The sequence below is a fragment of the Ascidiella aspersa genome, chromosome 7 (assembly GCF_963924565.1).
Source record: "Ascidiella aspersa chromosome 7, kaAscAspe10.2, whole genome shotgun sequence".
Lineage (NCBI taxonomy): Eukaryota > Metazoa > Chordata > Ascidiacea > Phlebobranchia > Ascidiidae > Ascidiella > Ascidiella aspersa.
The window spans coordinates 7,203,471-7,217,103 of NC_139453.1; the positions used below are offsets into that span (position 1 = coordinate 7,203,471).

Consider the following 13,633-nt stretch of genomic DNA (forward strand, 5'->3'; position numbering starts at 1 on the left):
TCGAACGAGCACCTATACCTAAAACTTGGCATCGGTTATCGGCTCTAATCCGATAATATCGGACCACACTGGAACCAATCCAACAAAAAAAAACGCGCAAATAAAAAACACCCAATAGCGCATCGTTGTATCGGTCATGCAGGGAGCATTTGCACCGACGAGGCTGCAGCTGCTGCTTGATTTTTTTGCCATGCACGTCCACATGCGCAGTTCGCTAACTGGGAAAAAAGAGTACACACGATAAATGCTGAGAGCTCCTGGTCTGAAAAGGGACGTACAGGGCTGAAAAGATTCGACGCCGCCGCGGCCGCCGCTGCTGCTGCTGCACTTGAGGTCGGGACTCCACCCATTCCGGGGTTGCTGGCCGCCATCAGCTGCTCGATTTTGCGCTGGAGACTTTGGTCCATTGGCGGTAGCTGGGCGAAAAAAATGAGTATTTTTTTAAAAGGGTAATCAAGTGGCACTATATAAAGACAAATTGTATTGAATTTTTGACAGGCTTTCGCACAACCGTGCTTCATCAGGTCAAAGTAGAAAAGCCGTTTATGCCATTCATACAATTTCTACTTTGATCTGATGAAGCACGCTTGTGCGAAAGCTTGTCGAGAATTCTATACAATTTGTCTTTAAATAGTGCCACCTGAATACCCTATTTAGAAGTCAACAAATACGGCCATTTACAAAGTTTTTTTTCTAAAGGAATATTTTCGAAGTAGGCATTATTAAGCACAAGGTGACATACTTCAATGAAAATATTAAAGCCAACTCTTGTATTTTTACATTGATGATGGCATGAGGTATTGCCGAAACGTTTGTAGCCGCGAAATGTCGATTTTATCGAATATAATGGCTTAAGTATTTTTGTAAAATTACTGACAAATAACGTGTATTTTGTTCCCAACGTTACATTATGTTTGGGCCTAATTTGAGGCTGATAAAAAAATTGCCACAACATTATTCGTAAAACACGTTGACAGAAACGGTCAAAATCAGAAAACACGACCTAGACATCATTGGGTCAAGGTTTAATGTTGGGAAGGTTCATTACGCTTCTGATAAAATTACGTAAAAATCAAAAACTTTCACGATTGATCGCATATCATAACTGCAATTCCGATTTTAATTAGTTATAGAATCACGACCGATACCACCAAATTATCGGACGAGTATAGATACTACAGCTTGTCATCCCGTATCAGCTCCAATACGATATTATCAGACACACCCCCGATATTATCGGACACACCCCTAGCAATAAAACCAAAATTAGGTATCGGCAGCATATATGGCGCCTAGATCACAAAAAGGGTCGTTAGAAAATGCTTAGTCATATTTTGGACTGTCACTTACCGATGACGAAGCAAATGACGAGGGCGAGGGCGCCTGTTGGTGGTCGGGTCTTCGCTTGCGACCTCGTCTGCTGCAGAATAAAACAGATTTTTGTTCAGTTAGTATTTTCTTGCCGGGAAGAACGTATGAAGTAATGTCACTTGGCAAACAGACTAAATGGTATTTTAGTTATTTTAATCAAAAAATACTTTTTTATGATAGTATTTTGATTTAAACGGCATAAATAAATGACAAAATACCAAAAGAAAGACAAAACTAAAATATTTTCTGATAAAATGTCAGTAAAAAATGAAAAAAAAAGAGAAAGAAATACAAAAGACTTTCGAATGACATGACTTCACTGGTCTTTAGGACAAAAAAATTTCCGAGTTGAATTAGATTTCATAGGTGCATTGTTTAATTGTTGTTAAAAAAATGCTATCCCGCAATGTTAGGTTCATGTTAGATAAGGGGCCTAGTGGTCAGACCGATAAATTAGACACAGCCACAAACAAATAAACTAGACATAGCCAAAAAGCTCAGCTGGGTTACAGTATGTTACCTTCTGGAAGGCATGGCTGGCATCCGTAAGGCTTCGGCGTTTGCGTTCAACAACTGGTTCATCGCCTCTCGAAGTTGCTTCTCGTTTACTGCAAGTACAAATCATCATATTATGGTATTAGGATTATTTGAAGTACCACGTGTTTCTTTAGGACTGGCATGTGCCACACGATTTCATAAAAAGGCATGGTTAGAAGACAAAAATTTAAACTAGTAAAAATAAAAAAATAAAAAATTGTAAAATGATTCGTTTTTTTGTATCAATGATTTCGAATGCACATGTCAGGGCTCCGGAGATAACAATCTTCATCAAGTATTGTATTACCGCATTTGAGTTTAGATACGAAACAGAATTATGCGACGCCCTTAGAAAATTAAAACGAGGCACCAGGGCGTTGCGATGTACAGTTTAAAAACCTTATGAATTACAAGAACACATTTTCAGGGTTTTTTAAAGTTTTTTTACCGCAAAATCAATTCTTTTTGCTTCGCGTGGACCACGATAGTCAAAAAAAAATTCAAAAATGACGTCATAAATTACCGTCACAAATCTGCTGATTTTAGTCCAAAAATGGAAAAGTAAAATGGAGTTTAAATGTATTCAGTGCAAACCGTTTTATTTTTCATTAAACAGTTTTCTTTAAAACCTTGATTACTTCTCAAATATAGAATATTATTTCAATTAGGCCTTCATGGACCTCTAAAACTAGTTCGCGGTTTCCGGTTTAAGAACCCCTGTAACCTCAAATCCCTGTTTTTTTGAAAATGCTACGCAAACGCGATTTCCCCACCCAACATATTGACGTCGTTGGCCACTTGCGGCATCATAGAGCCCACGTTGGACGCCGAAGAAATGGGGGTTCCCCGCCCCTCGCTGGTGAAGCTGAGGGGGGTCGAGGACTGAGAGCGGGACGGCCCCTGCCCGGAGGTGGACCCCTGCTGAATCGGGGGCGCAGTGGCTGTCAGAAGGGTCTGGTTTGCCTGGGGCCATTCGCCGTTTAGGATGCAGTAGCAGATGTTTTCAACTCGCTGAATGAGGATTCGGTCCTTGGAGGAAAATATGGAAAAAAGGTTAAGTTAGATGAACTTACTGGTTTTTAATCTTTGTTCTTTTTTTTCGTGACTTTTTTTCATTTTATTCGTTTTTGCTTTTCTAGATTTTATTGAGTTTCTAGATTTTATTGTGTTAAATTACTAAAATTATAGCCTTTAAAAACCTATAGAGCTGTTTGGGTGGGCATATATATGTCCGCTAATATAAAAATGCCGTCGCTTAAGCTTAAGGATAGTTCTAATCCAGTGGTTCTCAATATTTTTTTCGTGGCCCAATTTGCGTTGCACAAAACTTCTGTGGCTCAATAATTATTTTTTTACGAAAGAAAAAAACTATAAAATAGGTTTAGAACAAAAACGGCAGATTTAAAAAAAAAAAAAGATTATTTATTTGTGAATTAGTAAGATATTTGCTGCTGAACAATAAATTTACATTCCTTCTCAATTTCTTTACCAAGCCAGTATTCTTGTAAAATTAGGTATAGTGACACAAATGAAACTAAATTCTTCAATAAATCTAGCTTTTTTTAAATTGGTCTGTGGCCCACCTCAAAATGTTTGCACACTGGTTAAATGAGTGGTTTTCAACCAGGGGTGCTGACACCCACTAGGGGTGCGAGAATCGTTACAAGGGGGTGTGGGGATGCTGAATCAGAGACAGAAAATGTAGTATTGCGATTTATTTCTTTGCTTAGTTCAATGTAAAACTAACTCACATTTCGGTATTGTGTTAAGTTAATGTGTTATCCAAATAATAATGTGTTATCAGTGTTGTTATTTAAGGAATTCTAGAAGGAGTAAGAATTGTTTGGTGATTTGCAAGGGTACAGCAAGGAAAAAGGCTAAGGACCATTGGGTTATAAATGCACCTTTTTGGGGTCACGGAAGTACAGCAAAACCAAGTTGGGCCCGGCCAGAAATCAAATTAGAACGCCAAAAAATGAACACCTGTGCCAATACTCCTACGTCTACCTTCTGTATGCATGCCAATGCATCAGCTATTATTTTCAGATACACGCAGAACTGTATTCCTACAAATACAACCGGACAGTGTTAGTTTTAATTTAATTACCTTAGGCCACCTTCCCGTCATAGATTGGATCATGTAGGTGGAAGATAGGCTTCCAAGGCCAGCATAACTTGACGCCATGCTTGCCATAAAGCTGTAAAACACAAGGAAATGTGGTTAGAGAAAATATTGACAAGAAACACCTTGGAAGAATGATTTTAAACCCTTACTTATTACTTTTACTTACTCTGCGTTGGAAGATTTTGATCTTAAAGACATCTGAGCATCTTCGATTGGCTTTGCGTCAGATCTGCAAAAAGGTTAAAGTCTTACATTCGATGGTAAAAATTAGTTTTGTACAAGTGCTTTTAGACTTATAATTTCCAAAACGTTTTGAATAGCATTACTTAGCGGACCCAGAAGAAACGGCACAATTTTTATGAAAATAATTACAGTGACCCGTTGGTCAACGACTGAAAGACGCATATACACAATGTGTATAATGCCATGATAAAGCCCTTCTTGAGTCGCACTGGCCAAGACAACGGCATCCATATAATATACTACAAAATGGCCAGGCTAAAAAATCGATTAGACTTTGTTTAGTGGCCAGCGAGGGGGCTACCCCACTAAAAAAACAGCTCAAACTTAAAGCGATCAATACGGGCTTATTTCGCGCCAATAGGCATAAATCACAGTTGTTTCGAGGTTTTTGTGAGTTTTTTAAAGGCCGATTTCACTACAACTAGCCTTTTTTATGACGAATAATGTTTTTAGCTTTGATTGGCGCAATTCAAAAAATGGAGAAACAGCAATATGCAAAATACGTGGTGCAGGACACGACGTAACCCTTCAGATACCAAAATCACAATTTTATTAACTTATTTTGCAAAAGGGCTCACCTCTCTCCTTTGGTCTCGGCTGACTCCTGAACAACCTCCGGGATTACATCGACTTCCATTTTCTTCTCAGGCTCCTAAAGAATATTGTAAGTTTATAAAACGAAATAAAATTACACCGACATTTAAAAAATTGTGATTATTGGGAAATATCGTTTTAAAAAAATGAAATCTAACTTTTAAAATCCCCCCCAAAATCCTATAAATGAAAGTCGAAAAAAAACGTCTATAAATGTATTTCAAAACCTATAAATGTAAGTTGTAAAAAAGCTTTAACGGTAAGTACAAAACTTCAAGGGTAAGTTGTAAAAACTGTGGCAAATTAGATCCAAACCTCTTTCGTCGCTTCTGATTTTTCGTTTTCTTCTTTTGCATCTTCAACAGCGGGTTTAATCTCTTCTTCAACTTTCTTCACCGGATCCAAACTCTCCTCCTTGGAGTTATTATCCTCCTCTTGTTTTACAGATGTTTCCATGGCTTCAGAGGGAACCTCTTCCTTTGCTTTCGCATCCAGATTATTTTCCGGCTGCTCTTTCGCTTCTGAGATGGTTTCCTCAGTAACCGGGACATCCTTGGGAGCGACTTCCGTGGTGGAGTCTTCTTCTTCTTTCTTTGGGGAAGACACGACCTCGTCAACCTCCATTTTGCTCTCAGATGGGGACTTCGGAGGTTCCACTGTTGCCTCATCATCCTTTTTAGATGCCTTTTCCTCTTGTGGAGCTTCATCTTTGGATTCTCCATTGATTTGGCTGTTTTGTTCAGGTTTGTCTTCATTTTCTTGAGGCTTACCGTCTTTTTCATTAATTTTTTCTGTTTTTTCTTCAACCTTATCCTCTTTTTCAACGTCCTTATCCACGTTTTTCTTATCTTTGTCTTCAACCTTATCATTGCTTTCTTCCCTTGAAGAGATTTTCGGAGGCGATTTTGGGGCTTCTTCTTTATCTTCCTTCATTTTCGGTTTGGCTTCTTCCTTGCTTATCTTCAAGGCTACTGAATTAATGAAAATGTTTTCAAGGTTACTGAAATAATAATACAAAAAGGTTTTGGTAAAGGCGTGGCTATCACGCTAATAAGTGGATTGCGAATTTCGAATGTACGTTTTAAAGTTCCAATAACAATTAGGGCAAGCTCGGAATAAACCACGTCAACTTCAGCGATGGAGCAATACGATAAAGACATTTGTGCAAATAAAGACCTCAAAGACCTTTGTGCAAATTTTAGGAGCTTTTGACCGAACGAGAGATTTGGCAGCGAGACATCTCGTGTTTGTGAGAATTCATAAATGTAAAAAATTCGATATTTACTCAAAGCGTTGTTAGTATAGGGGAAACCCAGTTGAACTGATGGAGGTTTAAAGGCATGTTTACACTACAGCTGCACTGAGCTGAGCAAAGCGTAATTTGCATTTAAATGCCATGGTTTCGAGCGTTTCACGCTTTGCTAAACTCAAGCCCCGTGCAGCTATAGAAAAATGTTGTCGTTTTGAAGCGATTTTTACGCCCAGCTCAGCGCAGCTGTAGTGTAGTGTAAGCGGACCTTTATTGTTCAAGTACCTTACCTGCTTGTGCGTCTTGTTCCGCTTTCATCGCTTTCAGCAAGCTTTCCAACTCGGCTCTACAAAAGTATTCGTGAAAATAGAAGTCTCTTAGGAAATAATTTTTTTTTTTAAACAAATTTAACAAAAACTAGTGGTCAAATCAATTGAAAATACGCAACGCTAAATTTTTGCAATTCTGATTTTGAAATCTGCAGAAGATTGTAGGAATTTTATTCATTTTACTTTAAAGTACAAGAACAGAGTAAAATCACGGGAACTGCTGTTTTTAATGTTGTCCGACTAAATGAAAAAAAGTCCACTACTTGGTGTTTATAATAAATATGGCTTTGCAGTTCATTATCAAGAAAGGAACTACTTTTAAAGTTCAGCCTAAAAGTATCTTTGTAAAAACACAGAATATTTTTAATATAATCCTGAACATCAAAGTATATATCACAAGGAGAATTCATAGTTTTAATTAAATCCTGAACATCAGGTGTATACATAACGTAACGAAAAAACAGAAAGACAGAAACTGGCATGAACTCACTTCTCGTTGGCGAGTACTTGCTGTCGGAACTCGGTCGGGTTCGAGTCGTACTCACGCATTGCGGCAAGGAAGGAGAGGTTGGGGTCGTTGAGGGTGTGGATCTCCGTACGAGTCACACCGTGTCTGTCAAGCATTCAGCAACGTTAAATCACATTATATGCAAAGCTGTATCGTCATCAGTTAATGTAGTGCTTCTCAACCTTTTTTTGCGGCGACCCAAATATTAAGCGTGAGTATGACAACTAAGCTTTGGCGACCCAATTGTTTTTTCTTGTAAGCGAAGAAAAATGGGCATTAGCATAAAGAATTTCAAATTTTTAAAATTATTATAAGACATTATTGTATTGCTTTCTTAATTTTCTTAATTGAGAAATACTTCTCAGAACCAATCTCAATAAACATGTAAACTACTGCGGGGGGGACCCAACCAAACCAAACAGCCACCCAATTTTGGGTCGCGACCCATAGGTTGAGAAGCACTGAGCTAATGAAATACAAGTAAGTGACAGCAAAATAATCTAGCAAAGCTAGCAATTCAGGTCAGACACATTAACCAGATCTTAAAAGATATATATATATATATATATTTCGCCAACTAAGGCATCGTCAGTATATCTTAATTCGAATGAATCATACAAGTAAGTGATCTTGATTAGGGATAAGGATGTACGATATATCGGTTTGGAGCCGATACTCGATGCCAAGTCGTAGAGTGGGTACTTGCCCGATACTATGTTGCTATCGCTGCCGATCCGATATCAAACTAACAAAGCAATTTCAGCAATGATTTGTGATTTAACGCAGCGTTTCACACATCGAAAATTATAGTAGTTTGAGGTATTTAAACTTCTTAACGTAAAGCAAAGTTTGGCCTAATAATCAAGGAGGAGGCCTCTGAATGTTCAAATTTCACCTATTTTGCTTGTTTGAGCACAGTGATGACGTCATTCGATCGGATCGCGATACTTCTTGTCCAAAATATCGGTTATCAGTATAGAATGAAAAATTAAGTATCGGACATAATTAGGGTTACCCGATATTTCAGACAAAAAAGTATCGATACAAAAAAGTGTCTCGATCGATCCAGTACCAAATGACGTCATCACTATGCCCAGATTTCCAGTCATCTATCCATAGCAATGAGTAGGTCGTGATCGTGAAGTAAATATCTGACCATAGCAATCAGCAGCTGTCGAGGTTAACCAAAGCGCATAAAAAAAAACTTAGCGAAAAAAACTTCAGCTTTCAGATGTGCAGTCACCTGTCCATAGCAGTGAGTAGCTGGTGACATTCGTTCGCAAGGTTAACGATCGCGCATAAAACAACTTCATCATAAAAAAGTTTTTAAAAACTTTTGTTTCAGATTTCCGGTCACCTGTCCATAGCAATGAGCAGTTCATGATCGTGGAGTCCGCACTGCCACCAGATGGGGAGGTCCTGGCTTCTTTGGCACATCGCCAAGCGCTCCTTCATCTTGGGATGACTGAGGACCTCGGTGCGGATCTTGTCGAGGAGCCGGATGCGGTAGAGAGTCCGGGAGGCTCGCTCCTCTGTGATCGGATCCACGTCGATATTAGGGATCTCCTCGCCTATTCCTGGAAGAGAGAGGAAGAAAACCGTGAAGAGGATCTTGGAACGCTTTATGATTTTCCTAGCAGCGGAAGAAGATGGTTAGGAATACTTTTTGATTTTCTTTGTGGTAGCGTTTAAGTTATATGCCTGTTTTTAAATGTAAAACATTTTTCGTTAAAGGCTTATTTTTTATAATACTGCAGAAGTTTTTCACCTTTTTTGGGGGAATTATTTTATTTTGTATTTCTATTATTAATAAACTATGCAGATTTTTGTTAAAGTTAATATACAGCATTTTGGGTGGTTATGTTATTTTAACGTTTCACAACGTGAATCTAACAAAATATATGACGTCGGCAAAGTATAATCATGACGTCATATCAACTCACTAATCCTGGTGCTGTCCGTAGCGATCCTACTTTTACTTTTCTACCCGTTCAACCGAGATAGCAAAAGCAAAGCCAGCAAACCACTGACGTCACCAAAGTATAATCATGACGTCATTAGGACCTACAGATCCTGGTACCGTCCAAACTGTTACTATTTTCACTTTTCTTGTGCGAGGTACTCAGCAAAATAATGACGTCACTAAAGTATAAACATGACAATAATCATGACGTCATAAGGCCTCACCTATCCTTGTGCCGTCCGAGGTGCCGGGCGCACCTTTCCAGCGGCACACTTGCTCGCACATGTTGCGGAAGGCCAGGTAGTACGAGCGGAGGCTTTCGTCAGTCTTGCGATCGAGGCGCGCAATGTTGCGGAACCGTCGCCACAGGAGGTCGCCAGTGCGCGGGTCGCGTTCGATTCCGAAAGTTGAAACGGTTCGGTAGAAGTCGGCCTCCTCACGACGCGTCCAACGACTGCGTTTTTGCAAAAAAATAGATTATACAAGCTCGTATCGAAACGTTTTGTCAATCTACTCGACCTTTATGGCTTTGTAATTCATTTTTTTTTATTTTATTTTTTTTTTATTGATTTAACGACAATCAGGTGGCAGTCTTACGACTGAAGAAAACCTTTTGTCGCGACACCATTTTGTAATTCATTATCAAGGAGAATATTTTTAAGAATGGGTACCAAACATGCAGTTTGTCGATTTTAAGTTTAAGTGCTGGTTCATTATTTAGGGACAGTTGTTTTAAGGATAGTTTTTTATGGGTATTTTCACGTAATTTATTATTATTTTTTTTGTGGAGGGAGGGGAGTAAGCTAAGTATAACACCTGAAAGGATCCGGCACTATCAGATATTTTTCATTGGAAATGATCAAGGGTCAGGATGGCAACATTTCAAATTACTAGTTTTTTTTCGTAAAAAGTAAACTTAATACTCTATTAATTATATTTTTGATTTACAAAGGCAAAAGTCGAATTTAGTGTTTTCAAAGCGTCACTATTTTTTAGTGAAACAGAACAGAGGCCTTTATCGATACTTTTTTTGTTGGAGCGTTAAAATAATGAGAAAAAGTTAAAATAATGATAAAAGTCTATCATTGTACACGAATTAGACAACAAATAGCTAGTCTAAAATATAGTACTACAGTAACTTTTTAATCAAGCACCCTGCCTCATATATTACACAAAGCAGTAAGCGCATTTATATAAAGAGGCCATTTCGCCAGAAAGGTTCCTGGCGCAAAATCACAAATATCAGTTTGAATAAAAGGAGTCCTGTGTATTTTAGCATTAAAAAAGGCCCCGGTAATCTTAAATTGAAATTACTACAAAGATGAGTTGAAAGGCTGAGCGTAGTGGCTTATCGGTTTGTAGCAAGCAAAAGCACAGTTTTGACAAAGCCACGGACATCACATTAACGTAAACTTTGTTCTTGCAATCAACAGAAACATGCAACATCGAGTTAAGGACATCGATTGACGCAGTGTGACAGCCAAACGCAACAAAAACTGATGATTGAGCGGGTAATTTGTGAAAACCGTTTACAAATGCGGAACAGATTTTAAAAATCAATCCAATATGGCTTAATGCTATACAGGGTGCAACAATTTAAACAATTTTTTTTAGAAAAATCAGTTAACAAAAATCGTTGGTGATTTTTTTGTCGTGCAAGCATGCTAACTTGTGTTTGACATAACAAAGGCTTTCGGAAAATATTTTCACAAAATTTATTATAGTATTTTCCAGAACAGGCCAACATACCCTGATATGCTTTTGTTTGGGAAAATCAGCTTTAGTTTTAAGAGGGTAAGAACCATTAAAAGGCGTTATTTCGGCTGAGTCAGTCGAAACCGCAATACCACGCCCCCCAATTTCAGCCAATCACAGAGCAGCACAAGACCATGCAGAAGCATGATAGCGATTGGAAGGATAACAATAAATGGGTGTGGTTTGGGTTTGAAAGCGTTTTTTTTACGACAACAATAATCACCTGGCGGCTTCCCAGCGAAGGAAACTGAAATCGCTGAAAAAGGCCGAAAAATACAACATTTGTAAACTTAATTATTTTTTATGTAAAGGTGTCGACTTTGTTTCAATTTTTTTTATGATTGCGACAAGTTTTTAACATAACGCCCTATAGAGAAACACAATAAATAATTAGCAAGAGAGGCCGCAAATATTGGCTATTCATTTCGTTGATAAATCATTCGGCCGAACTAAAATTACTCTACGGCAGTAAGTTTTTGCAATAAATTAAAAAACAGCAAAACTTCCATTAAAAAACTCTGAAAATTAGAAAGTATTTTTTATCAAGGTGCGGAGTTTCTTTTCTAACTCTGGTTAGTCCTAGGAGGAAAAGTACGTCATCTTTTTTATGACTACGTTAAGTCAAAAAAACGCCCTATAGAAAACAAAACAAATAATTTGAAGGAAATGCGGCAATTATTGGCAAGACTACAATTCCTTCGCTAATTTTCTTATTTGGCTGAATTAAAATTAGTCTGCGGTAGTAGGCAAGGTAAAAATAAGTTTTCGCGACAAATTAAAAACAGCTACACTTCTTAATATACACTAAAATTAAAGTCTCTAATTAAATGAGAGTTGGAATCTCGCAACTACAAAGATTAATTCCCTAAAATTAAATGTCACAAAAAATCTCTAAAATTATTAAAAAAACACGCTTTAAAATATAAAAAGACGAAAGTAAACAAGCAATGCAGTGCTAGAACTTACGTTTGAACGACTGGTCTTCTTGGATCGCGTCCGCCATCTTGGAAGCGCGGTCTACCTGCTCTACGCTCCATGTTCATTAATCGTTGCTGCATCTGTGGACAATTTGGAAGTTTTGGATGTTTAAGTAACAAAGTACTGTATTCAATGCAAGATACACACATATATTTGTTCAGCTACTGTAATCTAAAGCTGCTTTTTGGCGAACGATTACGAGGTTCGAACTCACCACCTCGGTCATATCGGGACCGTCGCTCTACCAACTGAGCTTCACAGGCTCAAAGAGAAGCGAGTCGAGAAACAACCATACGTCAATGCTTGCTACATTCTGTTAGCACATTTACCTGCTTGTGGTGCTTCTGGTACATTGTGATCAGTCGCCTCAACCGAGCGTTCAGCTCCGACACAGACGGCCACTCGCTACCGCTAGAGAGCTCGAGCGGTTTGGATTTTTTCGTTACTTCCGCATCTGTGGGGAAAAAACGGAGACCGAGATAACACAACTTTAGTTGTAAAGGTAGTGACATACTTATCGCGGCAAAGACAACGGTGATATATCAATTAAGGTTTGTTAGTACTAAACAATTTTCCTTAAAATTTGTTACAAAGATAAATATAAAAATGTGAACACGAATGGTAATTTATCTGAAACAAATATTCCTACCGACCCGGTGGTATATCAATTAAAGTTAGTATCAAACCCTCTTTTCTTAAAATATTATAAAAAAAGGAAAATAAAAATGCAAACACGAATGGCAATTTTATCTTAAACAAATGTCCTCCAAAAACAGATGGTAGACCCCCACAAAATTAAAAATGAGGATATTGTATATGAGTGAGCATATACGTAAATAGAGATGAAATATATATTCTTTGATGCTTTTATAGTTGTTTTTCCACCGAAAAGTGCTAAACATTGATTATTAGTAAATAGAAAATAAAAAATTAAACCAATCTCGCGAAATTATAAGTATAACTATAAAAAATGACAGCAAAATCTACCAATACTCAATTCAATCGCGCAATTACTTGACAGTCCAATATTAAAGGTCTAAAATTGATATTCCTTTATATTCCTCACCTATCTTAGGAAGAGGAGCAGAAGAGATTTCTCCCGCATCTTTGGGGGGAGTTTGCTCCTCATCTTTCTTGCTCTTTGCTCCTGGAGCAGAGGGATCGGCGGGTGAGGCGGGTTCGGTGTTGGGGGTGCTCGAAGCGGGTGAGTTCTTGGAGGAAAAAAATGTTGAAATGAAAATAATAAAAAAATGTCATTGTTTTTGCACGAAAATCCTCGACGGACTGGTTTTGGTTTAAGGTCATGGACGCCGAATTTGAAGTGCTTGGGGTGCTCAGCCCCCTATAAAGGATCATACCTTTGGGAGACCCGAAGCACTAAATACCCTGATTCGGTCAGCTAGTATGTAACTTCGTTTACAGCAGATGAGCGAATTTTATTGCCTAAAAAAAGTGTGGACCACACGCTTTAGGTTTATCACTTACTTCGAATTCCATCTCTGGGAAGGCAACCCTTGTTGGTTTGTACTCTGGGTCACCGTCCGTGTCCCTGAAAGTGATAAAAAAAAACATGAAATACGTGCGTTAAAACATTAAAAATACTGCGAGGTCGACGGACGACGTTAGTAGTTGCTTCACCAAAACAGGACATGCCTTGTGGTGCAAATAGTTACATAATGTTAAAGCTAAGATGTAGTCATTACATTGCTGCGCAGTTGTAGCAATATGCAATCCATTTTATTCTAAATATAATCTCGTTATGGCCTTTAAAAGTTGTAAATAGTGTGTAAAACGAATTTGTGTGCGTACAGTCGTACACAGAAGACCGATTTTAAACAAAATATAATCCATTTTACGTCATGAAGGGCGAATTGCATTACCATCAGTAGTAAGGGTTAAGATCTTTAAACTAAATCAGGGGTTTCCAAACTTTTCGCATCAAGGGCCGGATAACTGAAGGACTTACGATTGCGGGCAAAAA

The 13,633-nt window shown here is 38.2% G+C and overlaps 1 protein-coding gene across 1 annotated transcript in view; it reads right to left on the reverse strand.

Annotated features, from left to right (window-relative positions):
* The window catches only part of LOC146137481 (uncharacterized), a 65,426-nt gene that overhangs the window by 14,345 nt on the left and 37,448 nt on the right, over nt 1–13,633 (reverse strand). Inside the window, exons 39-55 of the mRNA XM_083394356.1 lie at nt 13,138–13,201; nt 12,746–12,863; nt 11,982–12,112; nt 11,641–11,732; nt 10,898–10,930; nt 9,144–9,373; nt 8,314–8,533; nt 6,939–7,061; nt 6,410–6,465; nt 5,186–5,841; nt 4,855–4,928; nt 4,200–4,262; nt 4,016–4,106; nt 2,682–2,937; nt 1,892–1,979; nt 1,351–1,417; nt 279–416 (exon numbers count right to left, since the gene is read on the reverse strand). Coding sequence (XP_083250482.1) covers nt 279–416; nt 1,351–1,417; nt 1,892–1,979; nt 2,682–2,937; nt 4,016–4,106; nt 4,200–4,262; nt 4,855–4,928; nt 5,186–5,841; nt 6,410–6,465; nt 6,939–7,061; nt 8,314–8,533; nt 9,144–9,373; nt 10,898–10,930; nt 11,641–11,732; nt 11,982–12,112; nt 12,746–12,863; nt 13,138–13,201 — 2,500 coding nt within the window. The remainder of the gene's footprint in view (nt 1–278; nt 417–1,350; nt 1,418–1,891; nt 1,980–2,681; nt 2,938–4,015; nt 4,107–4,199; nt 4,263–4,854; nt 4,929–5,185; nt 5,842–6,409; nt 6,466–6,938; nt 7,062–8,313; nt 8,534–9,143; nt 9,374–10,897; nt 10,931–11,640; nt 11,733–11,981; nt 12,113–12,745; nt 12,864–13,137; nt 13,202–13,633) is intronic.